Genomic DNA, 25,448 nt, shown 5'->3' with positions numbered 1-25,448 from the left:
CTTGAAAGAAAAGAATATGACCACTGTCCTATTGTGCTAAAGGAGGATGAAAAAAAATTTGGTCCGAAGCCTTTTAAAGTTTTTGATATTTGGTTTGATAATGAAGAGGTAGAACAATTAATTAAGGATACGTGGTGAAACTCTTTAATATCTACTGCTCGTAAGGACCGAAGGTTTCTGGCCAAGTTAAAGTGTGTAAAAGTTGCTCTTAGAGTATGGAGTAAGCAGAAGTATGACAAGCTAGATGGAGAAATCGAAGCACGCAAAGTGCAGGCCCTAAGTCTCGAACTTAAAGCCGAAACTACACCTTTGAATTCTGATGAACTCGTGACATGGAAGTCAGCCCGAAAAGGTTGGTTAGAGAAAGAGAAAGTAAAGACGTGTATGTTAAAGCAAAAAGCTAGAGTACGATGGGCTTTAGAAGGCGACGAGAACTCAAAGTTCTTCCACTCGGTCATACGTAACAATCAGAATAGAAACAACATTCGAGGGACTCATTGATGGTACATGGAATGAAGAACTGGATGACATCAAAATTGCTACTTTCAACCACTTTAGCCGTCTTTTTGAAGAAACAAATCATACGACACCATCTTTAGAAGACTTGAATTACCCTTCGATTTCCACTGAGGATGCGCATGATTTAGAGAGTAAATTCCTAGAATCCGAAATACTTGATGCTATCAATGACTGTGGAAGTACGAAAGTGCCCGGGCCCGATGGGTTTAAATTGAGATTCTTCAAAAGATTTTGGGAAATTATCAAAAAAGATCTTGTTGAAGCAATCAATTGGTTTTTGGAGTATGGTGAAATTTCTTATGGTTACAATGCCTCGTTTATCACACTCATCCCTAAAAAGGGTGACCCGATGGGACTTAACAATTATCGACCGATTAGCCTCATTGGTAGTTTCTATAAGATACTATCCAAAATCCTCTCAAACCGTTTGCGCAAGATCCTACCTAACTTGGTGGGTGTAGAGCAAAGTGAATTCTTAAAAGGTAGATTTATTTTAGATGGTGCGTTGATTGCAAATGAAACGGTCGATTTCCTAAGAGCTAGTCGGGAAAAAGGGTTAGTGTTTAAGGTGGACTTTGAGAAGGCTTTCGATAGCCTTAATTGGGACTTCCTTCTTGAGGTTATGAAATGCATGGGGTTTGGTTGCAAGTGGAGAAAATGGATACTTTCTTGCCTTACATCGGCGTCCATTTCTATTCTAGTGAATGGGTCTCCTACTAAGGAGTTCAACCTAGGTAGAGGTGTAAGGTAAGGCGACCCGTTATCCCCTTTTTTATTCATTATAGTGGCGGAAGGAATGAATATTCTCACAAAAGCGGCTACGGATAGAGCTCTCTTTAAAGGTATTGAAGTTGGAAGGGATAAGATTCTAATCTCGCACTTGCAATATGCGGATGACACTATATTTTTTGGGAAGTGGAGTCGAGTAAACGCTTCTAACCTAATGAAAATCCTTAAATGTTTCGAACTTGCTTTGGGTTTGAAAGTTAATTTTCGGAAAAGTTGTGTCTATGGTGTTGGTGTTAATCCCTCGGAGGTCAAGTCACTTGCTAGTCTTATGGGTTGCCAAGTTGGAAATCTCCCGTTCATTTACCTTGGTTTGCCCATTGGTTCGAAAATGAAGAAACTTAGAGATTGGCAAACGGTTATCGATAAATTTGACAGGAGATTATCAAGTTGGAAAATGAGATCGTTGTCTTTTGGAGGAAGATTGGTTCTTATAAAGTCGGTTCTTACAAGCCTCCCGGTGTACTATTTCTCACTCTACCGTGTCCCGCCTTGTGTGTTAAAAGTTCTTGAGAGTGTGAGAAGAAACTTCTTTTGGGGGGGTTCGGGTCTTGGGTCAAAAATCTCATGGGTTAAATGGGATCAAGTTATTAATTCATATGGGGCGAGGGGACTAAACATCGGGTCATTATAAAGTAAAAAAATCTTGCTCTTTTGGGAAAGTGGTGGTGGAGGTTCAAAACCGAAATTAATTCACTTTGGGTTAAAGTAATACGTAGCTTATATGGTTCATGTGGGGGTCTAATGGTGGAAAGTGGCTCTCGCCACTCTTCATTATCAGGCACCTGGCAACATATAATTGCAGCAGGTTCTTCTTTAAATGCGGCACAGGTGCAATTCAAACAATCCTTCGTCAAATCAGTGGGAAGTGGAAGTTCTACCTCATTTTGGTTCGATCAGTGGTTAGGCGAAAGCAAACTGTCCAGTTTGTTCCCTCGGCTTTTTGATCTCGAATGCAGTAAGGAGGTTTTGATCAAAGATCGTGTTATTATATCAGAGTCAGGTGCTTTGACAGTTTGGGGCTGGAGACGAGATCCTTCTGGTCGTGCAGCAGGAGAGCTCGCGTCTCTTACTAACATGATATCGAGTTTTTCTTTTAATTCCAGGAAGTCAGATTCATGGCGATGGTCCATGGCGTCGGATGGTTTATTCAGAGTCAAGATCCTAGCATGCGAGTTCGACAACAAAACCTTAGCAACAACCGGACCACAATAGCCCACTCTTCGAAACAATCTCACTCCAAAAAAAAAAAAATTGAGATTTTTGCGTGGTGGGCTTTGAAAAAGAGACTACATGTGTTGACTGAACTTGACAAGAGAGGAATAGACCTCCATAGTGTCCGATGTCCTTTATGTGATGACGACGTGGAATCCGTGGATCATGCACTTATCTTTTGTAAATCTGCTTTGGTCGTTTGGGATCGTGTTTTTAATTTGTGGAATATGGGTAATTTCTCATCCTTTAGCATTAATGAAATATGTGGCATTCCCGATAATAATTCTATGTCGGGCTTTGGAAAGAAGTTATGGCAAGCGATAAATTGGATTTGTTTGTATCTTATTTGGAAGAACCGGAACAATAAGATATTTCAGGGCAAATCTTGGAATCCACCTGGTGCTCTTAATGAGATACAAACTAAAACGTTTGAATGGATCTCTTCACGCGTAAAAGGAAGACAAGTTGATTGGCTTACATGGTTGTCAAATCCGAGTAGCTACCTTCAAATGTAATGTTGTGTTTTGTACTAAGATGTTGCCTCTACATCTTGGTATGTTTTTCGTGTTTAGTAGCTTTGTATAGGATATAAGCGTTTAGCTATAGACTCGATGTATTATTCTGTCTTCCCTCTTAGCCTACTCTTATTAGGTGCCGAGGGTTTCGTTGTATTTTTCTCACGATTTATATAAGTTCTTTGCTTAAAAAAAAAAAAAAAACAATAGTGTTCGTACACTTTAATCACAAACGGACGGTGTAAACTGAATATTTGTTTCAGAATGTATATTTTAATTTAATACAACTAGTATTTTTTTTAGAAATATATATTTTTTATTTATTCTCCAATTTTAAATTAAAGGCGCAACCTAATTATTATTATTATTAATATTAATATTAATATTAATTAACTATAACTATTTGTAGCAAAAGTATATGAATAGAAAAATACAAGCCTTCTCCGTGTCTCTTTTTTTCATCATTTAACGTGACCCCATCTAATCACTTTTTTTCTTCTTCAAACAATTTCTCCACACTTCCACCCCCCAAAAAAAGATAAAATTAAAATAAAACAAAAACAAAATCAAAATTTATTTTCTAGGGTTTCAAATATCCGTCAATGGCGCTACCAAAACCCTAAATCAAATCCTAATTTCATCTCCATGGAACCTAACACCTCTACTAACGCTACCGTATCTGCCGCAGAAAGCGGTGCCACCGTTCCACCGCCGGTGCCGCCTCCGATGTCGAGTGTGAATGCTCCTCCGCCGTTTTTAGTTAAAACTTACGATATGGTTGATGATCCTTCTACTGATAAGGTTGTTTCATGGAGCGCTACTAATAACAGTTTCGTTGTGTGGGACCCCCCGGAGTTTGCTAGAGATCTTTTGCCTAAATATTTTAAGCACAATAATTTTTCAAGCTTTGTTCGTCAACTCAATACATATGTAAGTTAGTTTTTATAGATTTTGATATTGTTTAATGTTTAATTGGCATTATATGTTAATTGCTTGATGTAATTTTATATGATAAAACGAATTTGGAGCTTATTTACAATTGATCACTTGGATTAGGGTTCTATAGCAATTGAAAGATGCAGTTATGAGATTAGTGGATCTCATAGACTTTTTTTTTTTTTTTGTTCTCCAATTATCACTGCAACAAGAGACTGTAGTGCTGTGCTGCTATAGAATGACTTTTGTTTTAACATTTGGGTGTAAGCATAACATATTATCCCTGGAGGTCAAGTTTTATAGTTATATATAAAGGTTCTTGATCTTCACTATTTCAAAGGGGCAGGGGTAAGACAATAATTGGAAATAAAAACCTAGATGCTGACATCTTTAGTGTTTAAAACCGTTGCTCGAATTAGTCGGTAGTCATATATTTACCTCAGTCAAATATGATAACAACTAACCAAAAGGTGATGGATGAGTAATGAGTTAAACGATAGAGCTTAATTGACAGCTACAGTTTGAAGAAAAAAGACCTGGAAAACTAATATTAACCAGAGATAAACAGTTATTTATTCTCTTAACTAATATGCAGTCCTGTTTTCTTACATACTGAGTAATGAGTGATGTTTTTTTTTTCTTTCTAGAATGTGTTCATTAGTGTATTTAAGTCAAACAAATGTATATATCGTCGACAAAATATATGTTCTTTATTTCTGTGCAGATACATGTGAATGTATACATATATAAGTACGTGATTTTTTAGCAGCTCCATAATTCATGGTGTCATTTATCTATCATTTAGAAATTTAGAAAGGGGATCCATACGTAAGTGGGGTTGTTTACTTTTTTTCAGTAATAAGTCCTGTTTCCATATGCCTCTTAATGGAAACGGGTGTTTGATCCTATGTGTTCTAGAAACAAACCAATTATCAGATTAAGTAACATATTAGGTGCAAAGAAACAACAATTTTACTTACTGAATTAAGAGTTGTGCTAAAACAGATCATTAAGTGGAAAAGTAAACAAGCAGGTCTATCAATATAGGGAACCATTTACTTGTTTTCAAATCTTAATTATATGAGAATACAATTACGATAAACTTAAAGTAGACTTTTCAAAAATATTGAGCTCTGCGTTTTTTAAGTAATAAAGTAAACGAGTTTGCTATAGGGAAAAGAGATTGGCCCATGGTTATACACAGTTCCCTCCCGTTTGCACATTTTCTTTGTATCACACAAATGGTGCTAGTAAGCACCAAACAATCTGTAAGATGAACTTTAGCATTCTATGATGTTCGGTCCTAAATCTGTCATACAATTAGCATAATACCCTACCATGATAAATGCTTACAACACCATTTGTAGTTTCTTTTGAAATGTTAAATACCAGCTTGAGACATAATTTTTTTTTTTTTTTTTTTTTTTTTGGAATGTTAATGATCAGGGATTTAGGAAAATCGATCCTGATCGCTGGGAATTTGCAAATGAGGGATTTCTACGAGGTCAAAAACACTTGCTTAAAGGTATTGTTCGCCGAAAATCAACTGCTGGTCATCATCCACCGCCACAACAACCTCATCAACAGACCTCCTCGGTCGGTGCTTGTGTTGAAGTTGGAAAATTCGGTCTCGAAGAAGAGGTCGAGAGACTAAAAAGGGATAAAAATGTTCTGATGCAGGAGCTTGTTAGACTGAGACAGCAACAACAGACCACTGATAATCAAATGCAATCAATGGTGCAACGTCTTCAAGGGATGGAACAACGGCAGCAGCAAATGATGTCATTCTTAGCAAAAGCAGTTAACAGCCCTGGCTTTTTGGCTCATTTTGTACAACAGCAAAATGAAAGCACGCGACTCATTACTGAAGGGAATAAAAAACGCAGGTTTAAAGAAGACGCTGATATTTCAAACAACCATTCTTCTGACGGACGGATCGTTAAATACCAACCGGTGGTTAACGATGCTGCACAATCAATGCTTAAACAGATCATGAAACTTGATACCACTTCACCTCGTTTGGGTCCTTTTAGCTCCGGTGTTACTCTACAAGACGTTACACCGTTAACACCTGGTCAATCTTTTTTACCTGCAGTTACAGATGTGCTCTCTGCACCGCTAGAAGCAAATTCGGAAGTTGCTGTAGCGAATCATTTTTCAGATACAAGCCCACTAATTGACGGTCAAGAGTTACCGGATGTGTCTGACCTGGTGCAAGATGGCAACATTGACAGTTACATGCAACCCGAACCACAGAATCAGGATCTTTTGGACCCGAACATGTTGAATGAGAAACTTCAGTTAGATATTGGAAATTTTTCTCCTGAAGCAGAATTAGAATGGGATAATAATTTGCTGACAGAGATGGAGAAGTACCTTAATTCTTATGACCCGTCATGGGATCAGTTTCTTGACGCGCGTCCCGAGGTCGAAACGAATGATGGAATGGACTCGCGTTCAGTGGATGATCATGTTATGAAGGAAAATGAAAACAAAGAACAGGAAACAGAGTGTTCTGGGTCTCAAGTTCAGCAGCTTACTACACAAATGGGCCTTCTGTCTTCCAATACCAGAAAGACTTGATTTATATATCAAATATCATTCGAGGTAAAGGCTCGAATGTAATATCATATCATTGATGTTTTATTTGTCAGTGTATCATACGCTTTCCCTTATTGGGAAGATGATACTTGATTCTGCACAACTTTTTTTGCATGAGATATTTGTGTACTTACAATTTTAGACACACAGTCATGTCTTTTTCAAAATAGAATGAACAATTACAAATTTTAAACTTGAAATACTAAATGCATATTGTGGGGAAACGAACTTAGAAGGTCTATAGATGCAAGATGCTAAAAGCATAAAATTAGACCCAATTGATTTACTGATATGTTACGGTTTGGTAGATTTTGAACAATGTTATGGATGTATCAGGTAGTTTGAAGGAGCAAGATAGGGAAAGGGGAAGATGGGTTGAAAAATGGGGGTGGTATAAATATAAGCGTATATTTGTACAGGTTCATTAAGCAGCAACATGAGATCTTTTGAAGAAGCTTATTACTGAAAGTAGGAGGTCAGAAATATATACCCGAGATAAGTAAAGCTAAGTTACTGTTTTTTTGCAGTTTATAGCTGATGACCTGGTGGGTTTGGGTTTATAAGCCCTCTAAGCATTTTCAGCGAACTGTTGTTTTTTTCTTGAAGTTTTCCTAGTAGATTGTTAAAGTTAAATGGGCAGTTTCTACTGTAATTATTGGGAGCTTATGTAGTTATGCACATCAGACAATCTAATAGCCCTCATATGCCATATTAGTTGTCCGTTTTCTTGACTATATATATATATATATATATATATATATATATATATATATATATATATATATATATATATATATTTTATATATATATATATATATATATGAAACTTGTATTAAGGGTTAGCCTCTTTTTCCCAATGTTTATAAGCTGACGTTTAGTTTGGTTATTAGTCTGTACCTTTTAGTGGTTCTTCCCTGGTGAAGGTTTGATTGTTCTTTTAATATATGATCGAGGTTGAAGAGGTTATATAGGAGAAATATTCTATCTATGGCAGTGGTGCAATGGTCACTTTTAGTGTGGTATATATGAGAAAGCCAAGATAAAGAGGTGTCAATTTTTGAATATTCCTTCAATCTATTTGAACTCAATTTTTTTTTTTGTCAAAGTTGCTTGTATCACCTTTAGATTATCATAATTTTCCCGTTATAAAATTAGGCCTACTCTCATTTGAAGCCATCGTAACATATGTATTAACCATTCCGAAAAAGGATTTTGACATAGGCCACGTCAACTAAGCCAAGTCGGTCAATGGTCACAAGTCAACATCTCAATCAGTCAAAAGTCGTATTAAATCGGATTTATTCTATCCTGTCAAAAAGTCGTTGGTCAACGCACAACTTGACTTGCTAGTCCTTAACTTGATCGACTAATCCCTACAAGTTCTTGGCCGACTGGACAACTGGTCATCGACTAGCGACTTTTACAATCTCTCTACTAAATATTGGCTTTTTAGTAGAGGTGGTCCGTACACTACCACTTTTAGTCATACACCACTAAAAATGCATTGAATAGTTGTACAGTACAATACATTAATACTAAAAAGTGGTGGCGTACGGGATCATCACCCCTTTTTTAAATGTGAGGCTTTGTATAAGGGTAACGTTGACTCAACTTTTGGTTGCCGTTAAAAATAACCAATGAAGTTCAGTGTTGACTCAAAGTTTGGTTGCCGTTAAAAGTACCCAATGAAGTTCAAATATTTCTGAAACCGCTTTACTATACCAGATGAGTGTCATATAGAGACTGAATTTTATAAGAGTGGATTGAACGATTTTTTTCCTGGGTTTCGGTTCCTGATTTTGATACAAAACGTTAATCTAAAAATCAGTAAATTAAATGTTATTATAGATGTGTGTAAATTAAATGTTATTATAGATGTGTGTATATGTATGGGTGTATATAAATAGGTGAGACTGTGAGAGATTATGGAAGAAAGGTGGTTGAACCGATTAATAAGAATTGGAAAGGTAAAGTCGTCGAGAGGAATTCCAAAAGACCGTTTCGAAGGGTGATAATTTTAGGGATGATCGATCCTTCAACGATGTTGCCAAAGATTCAAACAAATAATCACCAACACCCTCACCATTCATTCCACTATTCAGATTCAAACTTTCCAACCCTCCCTACACGTCACTTTCAGTCCTACCCAAAACCCATTACTGTACCACCTCCTCACACCTGTAACCACCATCATAAACCACCCCTAAACAAACACAAATCGCCAACTCTTTTCCAACCTAAACACTACCCAAAAACACACAATCAAAACCGAAGTAACTACTCTCCACCTCCAACTTATAAACCGAAAACAAACATTCCATCTACGAATATACCACCTTCCAAACAACCCCCTAACCCACTTGACGACTTCATAACCAATACAAACATGAGCAGAGGAATAGAACTTGATGATAAGGAAAACTATTCTGAGGTCTTTAAAAGAACTTTGGTAGGTGAAACCTCCAATTTAGAGATCTTAGAACAACTAACAGATCTTTGTAATGAGGAGGGTCTTTCAAACTTTGTAATCAAATACATAGGAGGGTTTGAAATCTTGATTATCTTTGAATCCGAATCAACAGTTGAAAACATATTAGCCAATGAACATCACAATATCAAGAGATGGATTCATAACATTAGACGTTGGAATGACAATCATACATATCCAGGACGACTAACTTGGGTTAGTGTTTATGGGGTACCAATCTCACACTGGACAGAAGAGACATTCAGGAAGATTGCTTCATGGTGGGGTCCAATAATTGAGACAAAAAATTGTAGCATTACGGAAAAAACGCAAAATCTTATTGCTGGCAAAATACTGGTTAAAGTTAAATGTTATAATCCAATTCAAGAGATAATCAGGCTCAAAACCAAATCAACAATTCATTATGTTAGAGCTTTAGAGGAATTCAGGGATATCGTTGAATTAGATACGGATGATGAAGGGTCCTGTTGGTTGTCAGATAATGAGTCTTTAGTGGATTTCAGTTCAGACGATGAATCAGTGCCGGAAACTGAAATTCCGGCAAGAAAGGAAGACAAAGAGGTGGGAGATGGATCATCTAAATGCATGGGAACTAATGAAATTTTTTTCCCCCGCAATAGTGCCAACACAGTCCCCAATGAAGGCACAGTCCCCAATGAAGGCGTGGAACAGAATAATAATTGTAAAGGCACCGAAAAAAAAAGCAGAGAATTTGAAATGCTCCAAACTGGGTCCCACATCCACACTAATCCAGGTAAAATTGTCGATGATAATAATTCTTATACATCCCCTATTCCTAACGACTGCAATTCAAATAAGCCTAATCCAATAGTCAAAGAAAACACGCATGTTAATCCAAGAATCTCTTCAACTAAAGCCCAGTCCCCTTCTAAACATTCTCGGCCCATTAACGACTCCCCAAACCCACTTACTATACAAAATAAAAAACCTATTAATCAGCAGACCCAATCTTCCATCTCTAAGTCCACTAAACAACAGAATCTTTCTATTCCTACTTCACCAACCAATTCAGATCCTAAAAACAATTCTATTAATGAATCAAGCCAACCAAGTCCTATTCGAGTAACCAACCTTTTCGATAACCATGTCCCAAGCTCCCATAAGAGTCCACAAAATAAATCCAACTCGTTTCAAAAACCTGTGAACATTTCACCAAGATATCCTACACAACACACCTCTACTAATACCCAAAACAGAAAAAAGAAAGGAAAACTTAGCCACACATCCTCATCTAAACCTTCTTCCACCCCTACCAACTGCTCTCGAAAACTACAGTCGAGTAAATCTATTGGCATACAAAAAATGTCATCTAGATTTCTTCAATTAAAAAATCAGGCCCGTCATGTCCACAAATCAACCAATACCTCCAACGTGTCCTCAAAATCTAGAAAAAGTAAAAAATCAAAAAGCTCCTCCCTGGATTCAACAGCTAGTATAGGTCTAAATGAATATGGGAAGAAACTTGGACTTCATTGGGAGGAAAAATCCCAGTGACCAGTTTTTTCCTACACCTTCGTCTATTAATGTTTTTTAATGAAGTTAATGTCTTTCAATATTCGTGGTTTTTGTGGAGAAGACGGGAAAGATAGCAAAGTCGGATGGTTTAGGCAGATGCGTTTAAAGGAATCCATTGATATCGTGGCAATTCAAGAGAGTAAGTGTAACGAAGTAAATGACAAATGGGTAGAGAATATATGGGGCTCACCAAACTTCCAGTATGTGCAAAAACCAAAAATGGGCAAGTCTGGTGGAATGTTGCTTATTTGGGATCCTAATGTTTTTATTATCGATGATGCTGTCGAAAAAAAATACTTCTTGGCAATCAAAGGTTCGTGGAAAGGAAAAACCACTCAAACGGTTATCATCAACGTATATGGACCACACAAAGATAAGGATAAAAAACTCTTCTGGGATAGTCTTGAAGACATTATGTCTCTACCTGATGTCGAATGGATAATAGGAGGAGATTTCAACGAAGTTAGATCGGAAGACGAGCGTCAAAACTGTGAGTTCATCAAAAGAAGGGCAAAATTTTTCAACGATTTTATTGATAGTAGTCGTTTAATCGACATCCCACTGATCGGTAAGAGGTTCACAAGAGTTAGTGATGACGGGAAAAAGTTCAGTAAACTAGATCGATTTCTTGTATCCGAGAATTTTCTACTTTCACGAGATGATATTTCGGTCACCTGCTTGGATAGAAATACCTGACCACTGTCCGATTATTCTACAAGACAACAATGTTGATTTTGGTCCCAAACCGTTTCGGATTTTTGATGTATGGTTAGAGAATAAAGATGTCGAACCTATTGTTGTTGAAGCTTGGAATAAAAAGGTTGTTGGCTCTAAACTTGATTGTGTTTTTAGAAACAAGCTGAAAAATGTTAAAGATGCACTACGAACATGGAGCAGACACAAATATGGATCCATTGACAAGGAAATTGAATCATGTATGGCTACCGTTATGGATTTTGAGAAAAAGGCTGAATTGGGTACTCTACCTGAAGCTGATCGAAATGAATGGATTAATACTAGAGCGAAATGGGTTCAAAAAGAACGGGAGAAGATGTGTATGCTTAAACAAAAAGTGAGATTAAAGTGGGCAGCGGAGGGAGATGATAATACCTCGTTCTTTCATTCAACCTTGAGAAGAAACTATAATCGAACCAATATTAGAGGGTTGCATATTAATGGAGTATGGGAAGATAATCCTTCTAAAATAAAAGATGAAATTCATGGCTATTTTAAAAAAATATTTGAAATCCCCCTTTCTGCCAACCCAGATTTTAATTGCCTGAGATCATTGGCTTTTTCAAAAATCAGTACAGAAGATGTTCTTTCACTAGAAGCTCCTTTCCTTGAAACCGAAATATGGAATACGATTAAAGATTTTGATCCAAGTAAAGCCCCGGGTCCCGATGGGTTCAATATGAATTTCTTTAAAAATTTTTATTGGTTGATCAAAGATGACTTAAAGAATGCTATCGATTGGTTTTGGTCTCATGGTCACATCTCCAATGGTTGCAATGCATCATTCTTTACACTTGTCCCCAAAAAGAAAGATCCTCTTCAATTAGGTGACTATCGGCCTATAAGTCTTATTGGAAGCTTCTATAAAATAGTCTCAAAATTGCTAGCTAATCGACTTCAAAAAGTGATTCAAAAAATTATTGGAACGGAACAAAGTGCTTTCATAAAAGGACGGTTTATTCTTGATGGTATCCTAGTAACTAATGAGATTGTTGAAAATTTGAAATTTCAAAAACATAAGGGACTCATCTTCAAAGCCGATTTCGAGAAGGCTTTCGATAGCCTTAATTGGAATTACTTGTTCACGATTCTTGAATGTATGGGCTTTGGTGCAAAGTGGATTTCGTGGATTTCTTCTTGTCTTAAATCCGCTTCTATTTCGGTGCTTGTAAACGGTTCACCAACTAATGAATTCACACTCCATCGAGGGGTAAGACAAGGCGATCCACTATCGCCTTACCTTTTCATAATGGCGGTTGAAGGACTAAACTTACTCATGAAACACGCGATGGAGGTTAACCTTTTCAAAGGACTTGAAATCGGGTCGGATAAAATTCTTGTCTCGCATCTTCAATATGCCGACGATACGATTTTTTTCGGGCAATGGAACAAAAAGAATGCTCGTAGCCTCTTCAATCTTCTCAAATGTTTTGAAATATTCTCGGGGTTAAAAGTTAATTTCTCAAAAAGTTGTTTATATGGGATCGGTGTTTCAAAGGTGACAATCGAAAATATGGCTAATTTTATAGGATGTCGGGTTGGCTCTTTTCCATTCACATACCTCGGTGTGCCTATTGGTCAAAAAATGAAACATATTCGGGATTGGGAAAAAGTCATTGAAAAATTTCATTCAAGGTTGGCGGATTGGAAAACAAAGACGTTGTCTTTCGGGGGTCGTCTTACTCTTATCAAATCGGTGTTAAGTAGCCTACCATTGTATGCCTTCTCCCTATTCCGTGCTCCCTCAAGTGTCCTCAATTTGCTAGAAGGTTTGCGTCGTAAGTTTTTTTGGGGCGGGTCGGGAGAAAATTCAAAAATCTCTTGGGTAAAATGGGAGAAAATTCTATTACCATACGAGGGCGGGGGGTTAAACATAGGGACACTAAAAGCTAAAAATCTTTCCTTACTTGGTAAATGGTGGTGGCGCTTTCACAACGAAACAAACTCCATTTGGGTCAAAATAATTCAAAGTCTTTACGGGCGGGACGGGGGGGTTAAATTCTCATGAATTCCATGTAATACGCAGCAGGCACTCAACTTGGAATGGCATTAGGGCAGCAGGTTTCCACATCGATAGTTTGGGCGTTTCTTTCTCCAATTCATTCGTAAAGGTTGTTAATCGAGGTAATAACACAAGATTTTGGTTGGATTCATGGCTAAGAAGCACTCCTTTATGCGAAAAATTTGCTAGATTGTTCCACCTTGAAAACTCAAAAGATGTGTTAGTAATGGATCGGTTAATTAAAAATAGTGAAAACGAAAATTGGTGTGCATTTTGGCAATGGTCCAGGATTCCTTCAGGAAGAACAAACGATGAACTAGTAGCACTTGAAGCAGCCGTTCGAGATTTCAGGTTCTCTGATTACCCTAGCGACGTGTGGAATTGGAACATAAACAACAACGGACGCTTCATTACTTCGGTTCTAAATAAATTGATCGATACCAAGATACTGCCAGGGACTAATGGATCCTTACCAACCATGCGCAACAATCTAGTTCCACAAAAACTTGGCATCTTCATTTGGCGTTCCAAGCTTAATAGGTTACCGGTTCTTAGTGAGTTAGACAAACGAGGAGTGGACCTAGATTCGGTGCTTTGTCCAATTTGCAGCAGTCACATTGAAACCTCAGAACACATACTGTTTCAATGCACTTTCGCGGTCGATATTTGGTCTCGTGTTTCAAGATGGTGGTCCTCTACTCCTTCTTCTACTTCGAATTACAGTGCCTTGTTTTCGGGTACCGCTAGCTCGTCAAATCCAAACATCTACTCCAAACTTTGGCAAGCAATCGAGTGGATCACCGGCTACCTATTATGGAAAAATAGAAACGACATGGTCTTTAAAAAGAAAAAAGGTAACGGTCCCTTGTTGCTAAGTGAAATTCAAACCAAATCTTTCGAATGGATCTCAAATCGTTCTAGAAAACTTTCGTTAACTTGGCTGCAATGGTTGACAAATCCGAGCTCATTCAACGATATAGGATAAATGTTCAGTCTTTAGTTTGCATGTTTCTATCGTTTTCTAGTTTTTTATGCATCTGTTTCTCTTTGTAAATGGCATTATCTAATATGCCAAGTTGTATCCCTTTCTATTTTATTAAAATTTCTATTGGTCTTTCAAAAAAAAAAAAAAGTCGTCGATCGGAAATGTTAATCTTGTTGTTTGGTTTTGTGCGTTTAGATTTGGTTTGGAATTGATTGTTGTTTGTTTTGTTAGTTTGTAGTTTCTTTAGTGCTTAGTTTGTAGTTTGTTGGTTTTGTAGTTTCTAGTTTTCAGTGTTGGTTTCGATTTAGTTTGTAGTTTAGTTTTGTAGTAGTTGTTTAGGGGTTTTGCGTGGTTCTTTGTGTGGCTTGTTTGTGGCTAGTTATTGTTCTGTGTGGTTTTTGTTGACTAGGTTCGGTTGTAGTTAGTATTAGCTTGATCGGTAAGGTTGATTTATTGTTTACGGGCCTAGTTGCATCATTATATATTATATTATATTATATTATATTATACTATACTATACTAAATATGAAGCCTTTTCTTACTGTTCACGGGGTAAAGTCGTAATTTTACATTTTTCGTTTTTTTTTTCAACTTCTAGGCATTTTTCAATTTTAAATTTTAATATATAATAACTATAATTTAAATATAATCTATTACCGTCTTCGCTGGCTTCAGCCCTTACATTCCAGGGAAGGGGGTCAAGGGTTCAACTCTCCCCGCTAGAGATGACAATGGATCGGATATGGATCGGGTAATGCTGTATCCATATCCATGCTCATTTAGTTTTTGTTCATCCATATCCATATTCATTTAGTTTCAGGTCATCTATCCATATCCATATCCAATAGATTAAGCGGGTTAATGAATATCCAATGGATATTAAAAAAAATTATAATATTTTCTAATATGCGATTAAAATAAAACCGTATTATAGCAAAATTAAATATAACATGACATACTTAAAATATATCCATAAGAATGTGTAAACTTTGTCGAAGATATAACAATATTTGTTAAATTTATTATGAAACATAGATAATGAAAACTAAAATATGAAATGTGTAAGTTTATTTTGTTAGATACACGTGCTTTATTGTAATATATTATAGTTATTTCATTATAGAGTTGAAAACAAAATGTAAATTTAACGGTAAATGAACTTGTAATGGTAAATATATAAGTATATATCTATATTAATGTATCCGTATATGTATTTCGGGTGGTAATGTATATTGATCAATCCATAATTAATGAGTTACTTAACAATCAAGTGATCAACCACCCCGACCCGATCTTGATTGTTAATTAGCACGATTCACCTTAACGCGATGTAAAAGTTCCTTGGGCAAGATAACAAGAGAAAATTACAAAGGTTTGAGCAAATGACAGAGAATCAGCAACGTATAAATGAGAGGCCAAGCTCTCTATTTATAGTATTCGAAATATTCGCGGTGTGCGGATTGTTTAACTATCCGCGAAGACTTAGCGAAGTGACCTGCAGTCTTTTATTAATGCGACAACTGATCCGCTATCTTTATTTTCAGCGAATATTCCAAACCTTTTGAATATACTTTGCGCAACTTCTGCCTTTAGCCTTTAGCAAATAAAATATACATATACTGTTAAAATACAATGCAAATTTAGAATAATATGGAATTAGTAAATGTATATGGGTACAATATCTAGATATTAATATGTATAAGAAAATATCTAGATATTAGAATATGAGAGAAAAATCTAGAAATTGAAATGTAAAAGAAAAATCTAGATATTTGTAGGTTGTAGAAATATCTAGATATTTATATATCCATGGAAATATCTAGGTTCTAGAATGTTCCATGGAGTAGTATAAATATGGGAGGAGATTTCATTTGTGTTGTGTGAAGTTGTGAGAGTGAAATAAGAAGTGAGTTGTGAAGAAGAGAAGAAGAGTGTGAGTTAGCGAAAGTAGAGAAGAGAAAGCTTGTAAGTAATATTGTAATTGTAATTTAATATAAGTGTTTTTGTTAAGTTTTCCGATCAAGCCTTAGTTTGTGTTTAAGTTCTTAGTGCACTTTTGTTGTTCTTATTATATGGTCGGCTCTGCCGCCTAAGTAATACATGGTCGGTTATACCGCCTAAAGATATATGGTCGACACTGTCGCCTAAGTACATTGTGCACTAAGGATTTATAAAATTAAAGGCTAACCAACGTCAAAGTGTTGGTGTAGTGAGTCTAGTATAGTCTAGGTCCTCTATAGTGGGTGTGTTGGGCTCGTCGAAGCTTCCAACAATTGGTATCAGAGCGGGTCGTTCGGGATCATTTCTAGTGGAGGAAATCGGTAAACGTTGGACGTTTACATCGACTTGTTTTCACCAAGGCTCTAAGGGAGATTCTGTCGGAGCACAGTTAGGAACTGTGAAAGCTCATCGGTCATGGACCAAGCTTATTGGACGTTGGACGTCATGATGGCAGATCTTGCAAGTACGAGCAGTGGTATCAAGAGTCTCAATAACCACAACTATGGTTATTGGCGGACTTGTATAGAATCCTACCTACAAGGACATGATTTATGGGAAATAGTTGCTGGCAGTGACACAACGCCTCCACCGAAAGAAAATGCCGAAGCCTTGAGAAAATGGAACATCAAGGCAGGGAAGGCTTTATTTATATTGAAGACTACAATCGAGGAGGATCTATTGGAGCACATCCATGACGAGAAAACACCAAAGGCAGCTTGGGAAACTTTTGAAAAGTCATTTTCAAAGAAGAATGAAGCACGCCTCCAGCTCTTGGAAAATGAGCTCGCAGGTATCTCACAAGGAAGTCTATCTATTTCTCAGTATTTCACCAAGGTGAAATCTATTTGTCGTGAGATATCTCAACTTGCTCCTGAAGAGAAAGTGAGTGATGCAAGGATGAAGAGAATTATCATCCACGGCTTAAGGTCCGAGTATAATGGATTTATAGCCTGTAACGTCCTCCCAATAGGGTCTGGAAGAAACGTTACTAATAGTCGTTACAAAAGAAATATGTAATTGTTTAAATGCAGTAGTAATAAATGCGATAATCTCTTGATCCTATGTCCAAGTAGCATCACATAAGCAGTAGATAGGAAAGCTTGAATTAAACATCACCTGAGACAAAACATGCTAAAGTGTCAACCAAAAAGGTTGAGTGAAGTTCATAGGTTTAACAAAAGTAGTTATCGTTGTTTTTAGACCACAAGATTTAGTTGTAAAGTTGATCTCCCGCAGGATCAAAAAGTAGATCTCGCAGATCCAAAAGTTATGCCAGTGCGTGATATTTAGACTAAACATTCAAGTTTGCCCCATGACAAGTTGTGTCTGTCCTTGTCGGTTTAATTTCATTATCAAGTAATACAAAGACTTAGTCAAATGTATCGGGGACGTTACTCCCGATAGGCCTACCCCAATAAATAAGCATGCCGCAGCACTTAAAAATATCACTGTAGGGACTTAGTCGGACATAGCCGGGTATAGCATAGTTTTAACAGTTGGTACTTGTGTCTAAATTGTAAATAGTAAAAGCAGCATGTGTCTCACCCCAAAAAGTTAAATAAGTTTGCTAGCAATAAAGAGTGGGGCTGTGAATTCACCTTAGTAAGTAGAGAGAGAGAGTTATTCCTCGGAATAAAGAGTTGAACGAGTGAGCAGGAAAGTCAACCTATTGACATTTAAGAGTAGTTAAGTGTTTTGCCCATGTTTAAGTTTAAGTATGTGTTTAAGTATAGTTTGTTTTACTAAGTTTCTATTCCTAGTAAGTTACTATTTTTATAAAGTTTCCATTTTTAGAAAGTTTCTTATTTTACTAAGTTTCTATGACTAGAGAGTTTCTACTTTTATGAGTGTTTTCCATTTTAGGATACTTGCTGTATTAGATAAGCTTCCAATCACCCCTTTCCCTTCGAATGGCTAATTTAGATCTAGGGGCTTGAGCCATAGGACCCTTTAAATCGGAAATCCAAACCCTCTGCCTAGAATCTCGTAGAAACCATTCGTCAAGAAAGTTCGAAGATCTATACATCTCTAATACATATCCCAAAATGTTTTTGTGCTACAATATAAGTAGTAGGTTATAGGTGCTAGTAAGAGTAATAGTGTATACATGTTAAGTACTAGTATAAGTAGTATTAGGGTTTAAGGTTTTAATATGTATATGTATATATAATTCGTATATATATGTATATATATATAAAAATATATTTTTTTTACATGTATATATGTATATATAAATCTAGGTGTGTTTATGTATATACTTATGAATAACAAGTTTATAATATGAATATGAATTAACAAAGATTAAAGTTTATGTAAATAGTTTAGGGTTTATGTTATACCTTTGAAGATTCAAGATAATTAACAAAGAAAAGATGAACACGATGAAGATGGAAGATCAAAGCCTTGAAAATCTTGAAGAACTCCTTGAAGATTCTTGAAGAACACGAAGAACAAGCTTGAAGATCCGAATACCACAAGAGAGGGAGAGGGAGAGATTGTTTTTGAGAGAGGATTTTGGTGTGATTTGTGAATGAGAAACTAGGAGTCTAGGAGTGTTTATATAGTGCAAGTATTAGAGTGTTAGTCAACATAATGATGTTCTAATTAATGATTTTATTTTGTTTTATAATTTTTAGTCAACAAAAGGTGGTACTAGTTTATAATTAGTCAACATAAGGATGTACTAGTTTATACTTTATTTTTAGTCAACATAAGGATGTAATTGTTTAAGATTCTTTAGTCTCATTATTATTATTACTACTACTATTATTATTATTATTATTATTATTATTATTATTATTATTATTATTATTATTATTATTATTATTATTATTATTATTATTATTATTATTATTATTATTATTATTATTATTATTATTATTATTATTATTATTATTATTATTATTATTATTATTATTATTATTATTATTATTATTATTATTATTATTATTATTATTATTATTATTATTATTATTATTATTATTATTATTATTATTATTATTATTATTATTATTATTATTATTATTATTATTATTATTATTATTATTATTATTATTATTATTATTATTATTATTATTATTATTATTATTATTATTATTATTATTATTATTATTATTATTATTATTTACATTTACTACATGATAAGTATTATTTTCTTTTTACTAATTCATGACTTGTATTTATTTTTATTTAGTTCCCAATTGTTTTATTATTTATATAAATGTCACTTTTTATTTATTACTTATAGATTAATAGTTATAAATAATATTACTGAAATGCATAAATTTTAATTAGAGTGAGTGTCGAATAAAAATTTATTATTTGGTCAACGTTAAATTGATTGTGTATATAACAACCCTTAAATAATTAATACGTATAGTCAGACAGTAAACCCTAGGGTCATTTCAGTAATTTAAGAAGTTAAAAAGTGAGGGTTGTTATAGTACCTCCCCGTTAATAAAAACTTCGTCCCGAAGTTTTAGGTAGACTTCTCGGATGCATCAGCAGTTGAGAAGAGATGGGGATATTTCCGTTTCATATGGTCTTTGCGTTCTCAGGTATATTCGGGGCCTCTACGCGAATTCCAACAGACTTTAATGATAGGTATGTTGCTTTTACGCGTTTGTTTGACCTCTCCTTCCATGATTTCTATAGGTTCTTCAACGAAGTGCATTTTATCATTAATGCGAAGATCATTCAAAATGATGATGTTATACAAGTCATTTCAGTAAATTGGATACATGAAATGTGTTATGAATAGTATTGAGCTCATTTAAAACCTTGAGCATTTTATGCCACAATATTAGGGCAGACAAACAGAGAGGAGTTCGTGAAAATCACAGTCATGAAATTTGATAGAGATCTTCATTGTTTACAACAAGAATATTTTAATAATGAATATAAGTTGAAAAATAAAGTTTTATCACTATTGGATAATATGGATAAAACGATTCGTTTATAGGAAGAGTATAAACGAAGCAATCATAAAAGAGTGAAATGAGAAAATTAAATGTTCGCCTTAACTTTTGACGTAGTCACGATTGATTTCCGGAATTCAAGGAATTAAAGGAAATCTTCGTAATCTATAAGATTTGATTCTCCGGTAATTAAGGAATTTGAGATTTTCTTTGATTAAATGCGGTGGATTGTCTCGATTGTTGTGTTTGGAATTTTGCTATAAATTAGCTTCTTCCGTTTCATTATCTTCATCACTTCTATACTTTCTTCCTCAATTCAAACTTCCAAAAGATTAAGAAAATGCTTAATCCAGTTCTGATCCTGGTTATTATATTGACCATATATGCAGTCATTCTTCTTTTTCTTTTACCGCCAGAGGAATCTGTTTACTTCTACTATGCTCTTGGGGTTATAGTGTTTTTAATTATCCCGTGTCTTTATATTGCTATACGCATTGATATACACGGTTTGTAATTTCGGAGTCGTTATCGGGATTTATATTTTCCCTTATATGTCGGAGCTTTATGCTTTTGTTTCTTCTTCTCGACTTCAAGTCAAGCGAGTAATGGTCCAGAATTCATAGGTATAAAGTTTAAAATGATCATAATATATAAAGTAGAAAGGAAAGGTAATAGCACGATTTGATTTGTCATATTACCAGAATATCCGGAAAAGACCGAATCATCAAGAAAAATATTTTCTTGATATGTTTAGAGGTTAAATAGAATGTAAGAGTCGTGTAACATGGCAAATGATGATTATAAAATCTATGAATCATCATCTTCCATTAAAAACTTAGCATGACTTACTGTAATATAATCACGTTGGCCTGACGTCATTATATTATACTAACTCATGCTTCAATTCCCAACACTTCTTCAAAGCATTTATAATTTAAACTCGAATTTTACAGAATATAGAAACTAAAACAGTTTCCTTTATAAAGATATCGCAAAGAGATACTTAATTGCGGACATGAATCGTTATGAAGATATCTTCCGAAATATAGAGGATATTTATGATGATATTTTGGAATTTCTAAGTTTGAAAGTTGATGAAGAAAAATTTTCCGCAAGCTTTTAACGTGACTTCGGAGCAAGATATTCTCTAAAGATTTCACCGGATCCAGAATTACCTGGATTCTTTGAATATAGGGTTTGGCCCTTGTGTTTGTCCTTGGTCTCCTCCATGGTTAGCTCAATCCGTTTTTCAGTTCAAAATTTTCTTTTGAGCTTTTCCAACGTACTATTCTTTATTATCAAACTGTTGGCCCTTAAGACCATCTACAATTTTTCTGTTTCCTCTGCATTTAATGCAGCCATATTTGAATCATCGGTTATCAATCCGAGATGGTTTCAAGAAATTTCATTTTTAGATGATTAAACGCTGATTGCGATCGTCAAGATTCAAAGGATGTTTTCAAGAATTTTGAATTTGAAGTGTTTAAGCGTAAGATGCATCCATCAATGGATCTAACGGTTGACGAAGAAATGTTTTGATTTTCAAAAGTAAGGAATGGTAAGTTCGGCGGTTTGATGTGATAATTCATCATAGAATACGAATGAATATAATTCATGAATGTAGTGATCTTTAGGAAGATAACACTTGCTAAAGCTTTACTTAAGTTCCGATATGTCAAAATCAGAATATGTAACTGAATTTGTATGAAAATGGTTGTTCTTTGGTGAACATATACATATATCATGTGAATGTAAGTAGTATAGTTAACAACTGCTGAATCAGAATGGAAGAATGTACAATGTAACATATTTATATGAGATATGAATATCTCTCGGGTTTTACCTACCCGTTAAAATATTTTTCACAATTACAAAAGAGAAGATATACGTTCATATATGTATTCTTCAGATGTAATCATGGTTTTAATGAATTAATATAATATTAAACTCATTTGATTTGCTGTTGAAACGAGAATAAATAATCTCCAAAACCTTTGAGATTTCATAATTATCGTGAAATATTTCGCTAATGAAGTTATGAATCAATACTTCATCATTCATTATTATTGATATACTTCGGTATATGATGTTGGTGCTCGTGGAATTCTTGTGAAATTCATAAGGCACTAATGATGTTTTCTAGAAAGTTTCGAGTACATCGAAAATTAAAGTATACAATCAATCATGTATTTGAGTAATACACTTGGTTTATTACGAAATGGAGTTTATTGTGTTGAAGCAATGATTAACGATTGTTAAGTTATTAACAAAAGATGTACATCATAGCATATTATGATATGAATTAACCATGTAGTACATACTAGTTAAGATTCACACGTAATAGCTTAGTACGAAAAGATTTATTATTGTTCCAATCCATATATATATAAAGTATACATATGTAATTCTTCAGGAAGAATGAGTCAGTACATCTTAACTCATTATTACTAATATTCCTTGGTATCTATGGGGTGTATGATGTTGATGTTTGAGGTACTGAGTGTGATGTTGAGGCGTGGAATGCGGATGTTGTCGTTGGTGAAGCTGGTGATGTTGGTGGTGATGCCGATGGTACTGGTGGTACTGGTTATGCTGCTGGTGCTGCTGCTGGTGTTTGTAGGTTTCGCACCATATTCTCCAGAGCCACTACTCGAGCGCGAAGCTCGTTGACTTCTTCTATTATTCCGGGATGATTGGCGGTTCGGACAAGTGGACGAATAAGATCTAAAATTTTAGATATTATATATTCGTGACTGGATATCCTGGAAATGAGGGTGAAAATAGTGTTCCGAACGGGTTCGCCAGTAAGTGCTTCAGGTTCTTCACCAAGAGGTGAATTCGGTTGGTGGAAGGGATCACCTTCTTCTTGTCTCCATTGATTAAGTTTACTACGAACCCATCCCCAATTCATCCAAAATAGATGATGGCTGATTGGTTCGTTCATTCCGGTTAAGCTGCCATTGGAGCTCGAAGAGTTCGAGGAATCCATATTATGTGTTTGGAATAGGGTTTTTGATATGAGATTAGTGTTGAATACTGGATGATATATTCGTCTCCCCGAATACGTGTATATAGCAAAAAGATTTCCGTAATTTTCGGTGGGAATTTAGGAAAAGTGTTAGACAAAATCTATTGGGATAGATACGATAAGATATAATAAGATATGATGTGTCTATACTTTAATAATGGCAGTATGACGTGTCGAGATCATAAAGTGATAAGTATGTAATCTAATAATCTTTTGATTAAAGACTTTCAATTCGTATACTGTGATAGCCCAATGACATTTTTCGATTCGCAAACCGATGCATGAAGGCATAAGGCATATAGGTACGTGATATAATAGGGAGTTATATACGTTTGATTGTGAGTAGTAACAATTATAAGAGTTTCAAAATCATGGATAATATTTCATGTAATACATATGTAATACACATAACTATGATAGATGAGTTATGAATGTCAAGAATTTCTGAAATCATTGTGTCGCATTTAGATGTGGTGGTGTAATTGGATAGTACTCAGGAAAGTGAGCAGAGTTCTTAGATTAGCTCGGCATTCTAAGATAAGTAAAGTTTCTAAAGTATAGTGTAGCATTTAACAGTTAAAGGCAACAATTAAAGGCACTATGGTCAAGGAAAGTTGTAGTCCTACATTAGGAAAGAGACTTTGATTATAATCTTTAAGTCAAGTTTGGTAAAGCATGATTGTTAAGATTATAAGGCAATCCTAAGTGCTTTAAGTCTAAGGCAGGAAAGGTTATAGTTTCCTAGATTGCTAAGGCACCCTAGCTAGCAAGTAAGGCACACATAAAAATGCAATCCTGGTTCTCTATAACAACCTGGTTATGCTCTGATATCAATCTGTAACGTCCTCCCAATAGGGTCTGGAAGAAACGTTACTAATATCAAATAAACCAACATATTATAATACGAGAACAATACTAAATGATAAAATTAACTGGAATGAGTACGCAGCGGAAAATGAAATGTCGTTACAAAAGAAATATGTAATTGTTTAAATGCAGTAGTAATAAATGCGATAATCTCTTGATCCTATGTCCAAGTAGCATCACATAAGCAGTAGATAGGAAAGCTTGAATTAAACATCACCTGAGACAAAACATGCTAAAGTGTCAACCAAAAAGGTTGAGTGAAGTTCATAGGTTTAACAAAAGTAGTTATCGTTGTTTTTAGACCACAAGATTTAGTTGTAAAGTTGATCTCCCGCAGGATCAAAAAGTAGATCTCGCAGATCCAAAAGTTATGCCAGTGCGTGATATTTAGACTAAACATTCAAGTTTGCCCCATGACAAGTTGTGTCTGTCCTTGTCGGTTTAATTTCATTATCAAGTAATACAAAGACTTAGTCAAATGTATCGGGGACGTTACTCTCGATAGGCCTACCCCCAATAAATAAGCATGCCGCAGCACTTAAAAATATCACTGTAGGGACTTAGTCGGACATAGCCGGGTATAGCATAGTTTTAACAGTTGGTACTTGTGTCTAAATTGCAAATAGTAAAAGCAGCATGTGTCTCACCCCAAAAGGTTAAATAAGTTTGCTAGCAATAAAGAGTGGGGCTATGAATTCACCTTAGTAAGTAGAGAGAGAGAGTTATTCCTCGGAATAAAGAGTTGAACGAGTGAGCAGGAAAGTCAACCTATTGACATTTAAGAGTAGTTAAGTGTTTTGCCCATGTTTAAGTTTAAGTATGTGTTTAAATATAGTTTGTTTTACTAAGTTTCTATTCCTAGTAAGTTACTATTTTTATAAAGTTTCCATTTTTAGAAAGTTTCTTATTTTACTAAGTTTCTATGACTAGAGAGTTTCTACTTTTATGAGTGTTTTCCATTTTAGGATACTTGCTGTATTAGATAAGCTTCCAATCACCCCTTTCCCTTCGAATGGCTAATTTAGATCTAGGGGCTTGAGCCATAGGACCCTTTAAATCGGAAATCCAAACCCTCTGCCTAGAATCTCGTAGAAACCATTCGTCAAGAAAGTTCGAAGATCTATACATCTCTAATACATATCCCAAAATGTTTTTGTGCTACAATATAAGTAGTAGGTTATAGGTGCTAGTAATAGTAATAGTGTATACATGTTAAGTACTAGTATAAGTAGTATTAGGGTTTAAGGTTTTAATATGTATATGTATATATAATTCGTATATATATGTATATATATATATATATAAAAATATATTTTT

The 25,448-nt window shown here is 35.1% G+C and overlaps 2 protein-coding genes across 2 annotated transcripts; both read left to right on the top strand.

Moving 5' to 3' along the window:
• Positions 1-2,049: 2,049 nt before the first annotated feature.
• On the top strand, positions 2,050-3,035 carry LOC139850061 (uncharacterized). Its single transcript, XM_071839656.1, has 2 exons — positions 2,050-2,319; positions 2,412-3,035. Exons 1-2 carry the CDS (start codon positions 2,050-2,052, stop codon positions 3,033-3,035), a joined length of 894 nt encoding a protein of 297 aa, XP_071695757.1.
• A 531-nt stretch (positions 3,036-3,566) lies between these two features.
• On the top strand, positions 3,567-7,313 carry LOC139846705 (heat shock factor protein HSF8-like). The gene is made up of 3 exons (XM_071836195.1): positions 3,567-3,965; positions 5,418-6,578; positions 6,909-7,313. Exons 1-2 carry the CDS (start codon positions 3,681-3,683, stop codon positions 6,552-6,554), a joined length of 1,422 nt encoding a protein of 473 aa, XP_071692296.1. The 5' UTR covers positions 3,567-3,680; the 3' UTR covers positions 6,555-6,578; positions 6,909-7,313.
• Positions 7,314-25,448: the final 18,135 nt, after the last annotated feature.

The sequence above is a fragment of the Rutidosis leptorrhynchoides genome, chromosome 5 (assembly GCF_046630445.1).
Source record: "Rutidosis leptorrhynchoides isolate AG116_Rl617_1_P2 chromosome 5, CSIRO_AGI_Rlap_v1, whole genome shotgun sequence".
Taxonomy (NCBI): Eukaryota; Viridiplantae; Streptophyta; class Magnoliopsida; order Asterales; family Asteraceae; genus Rutidosis; species Rutidosis leptorrhynchoides.
The sequence above is the reverse complement of the archived record's forward strand: the minus strand, read 5'-3'. Positions and strand labels throughout refer to the sequence as shown.

Excerpts from the sequence above, each read along its gene's own strand:
- LOC139850061 (XM_071839656.1), top strand. The coding sequence starts at position 2,050 with ATGGTGGAAAGTGGCTCTCGCCACTCTTCATTATCAGGCACCTGGCAA. Across the intron at positions 2,320-2,411 it reads CAGAGTCAGGTGCTTTGACA|GAAGTCAGATTCATGGCGAT; the intron begins GTTTGGGGCTGG and ends TTTTAATTCCAG.
- LOC139846705 (XM_071836195.1), top strand. The coding sequence starts at position 3,681 with ATGGAACCTAACACCTCTACTAACGCTACCGTATCTGCCGCAGAAAGC. Across the intron at positions 3,966-5,417 it reads TTCGTCAACTCAATACATAT|GGATTTAGGAAAATCGATCC; the intron begins GTAAGTTAGTTT and ends GTTAATGATCAG.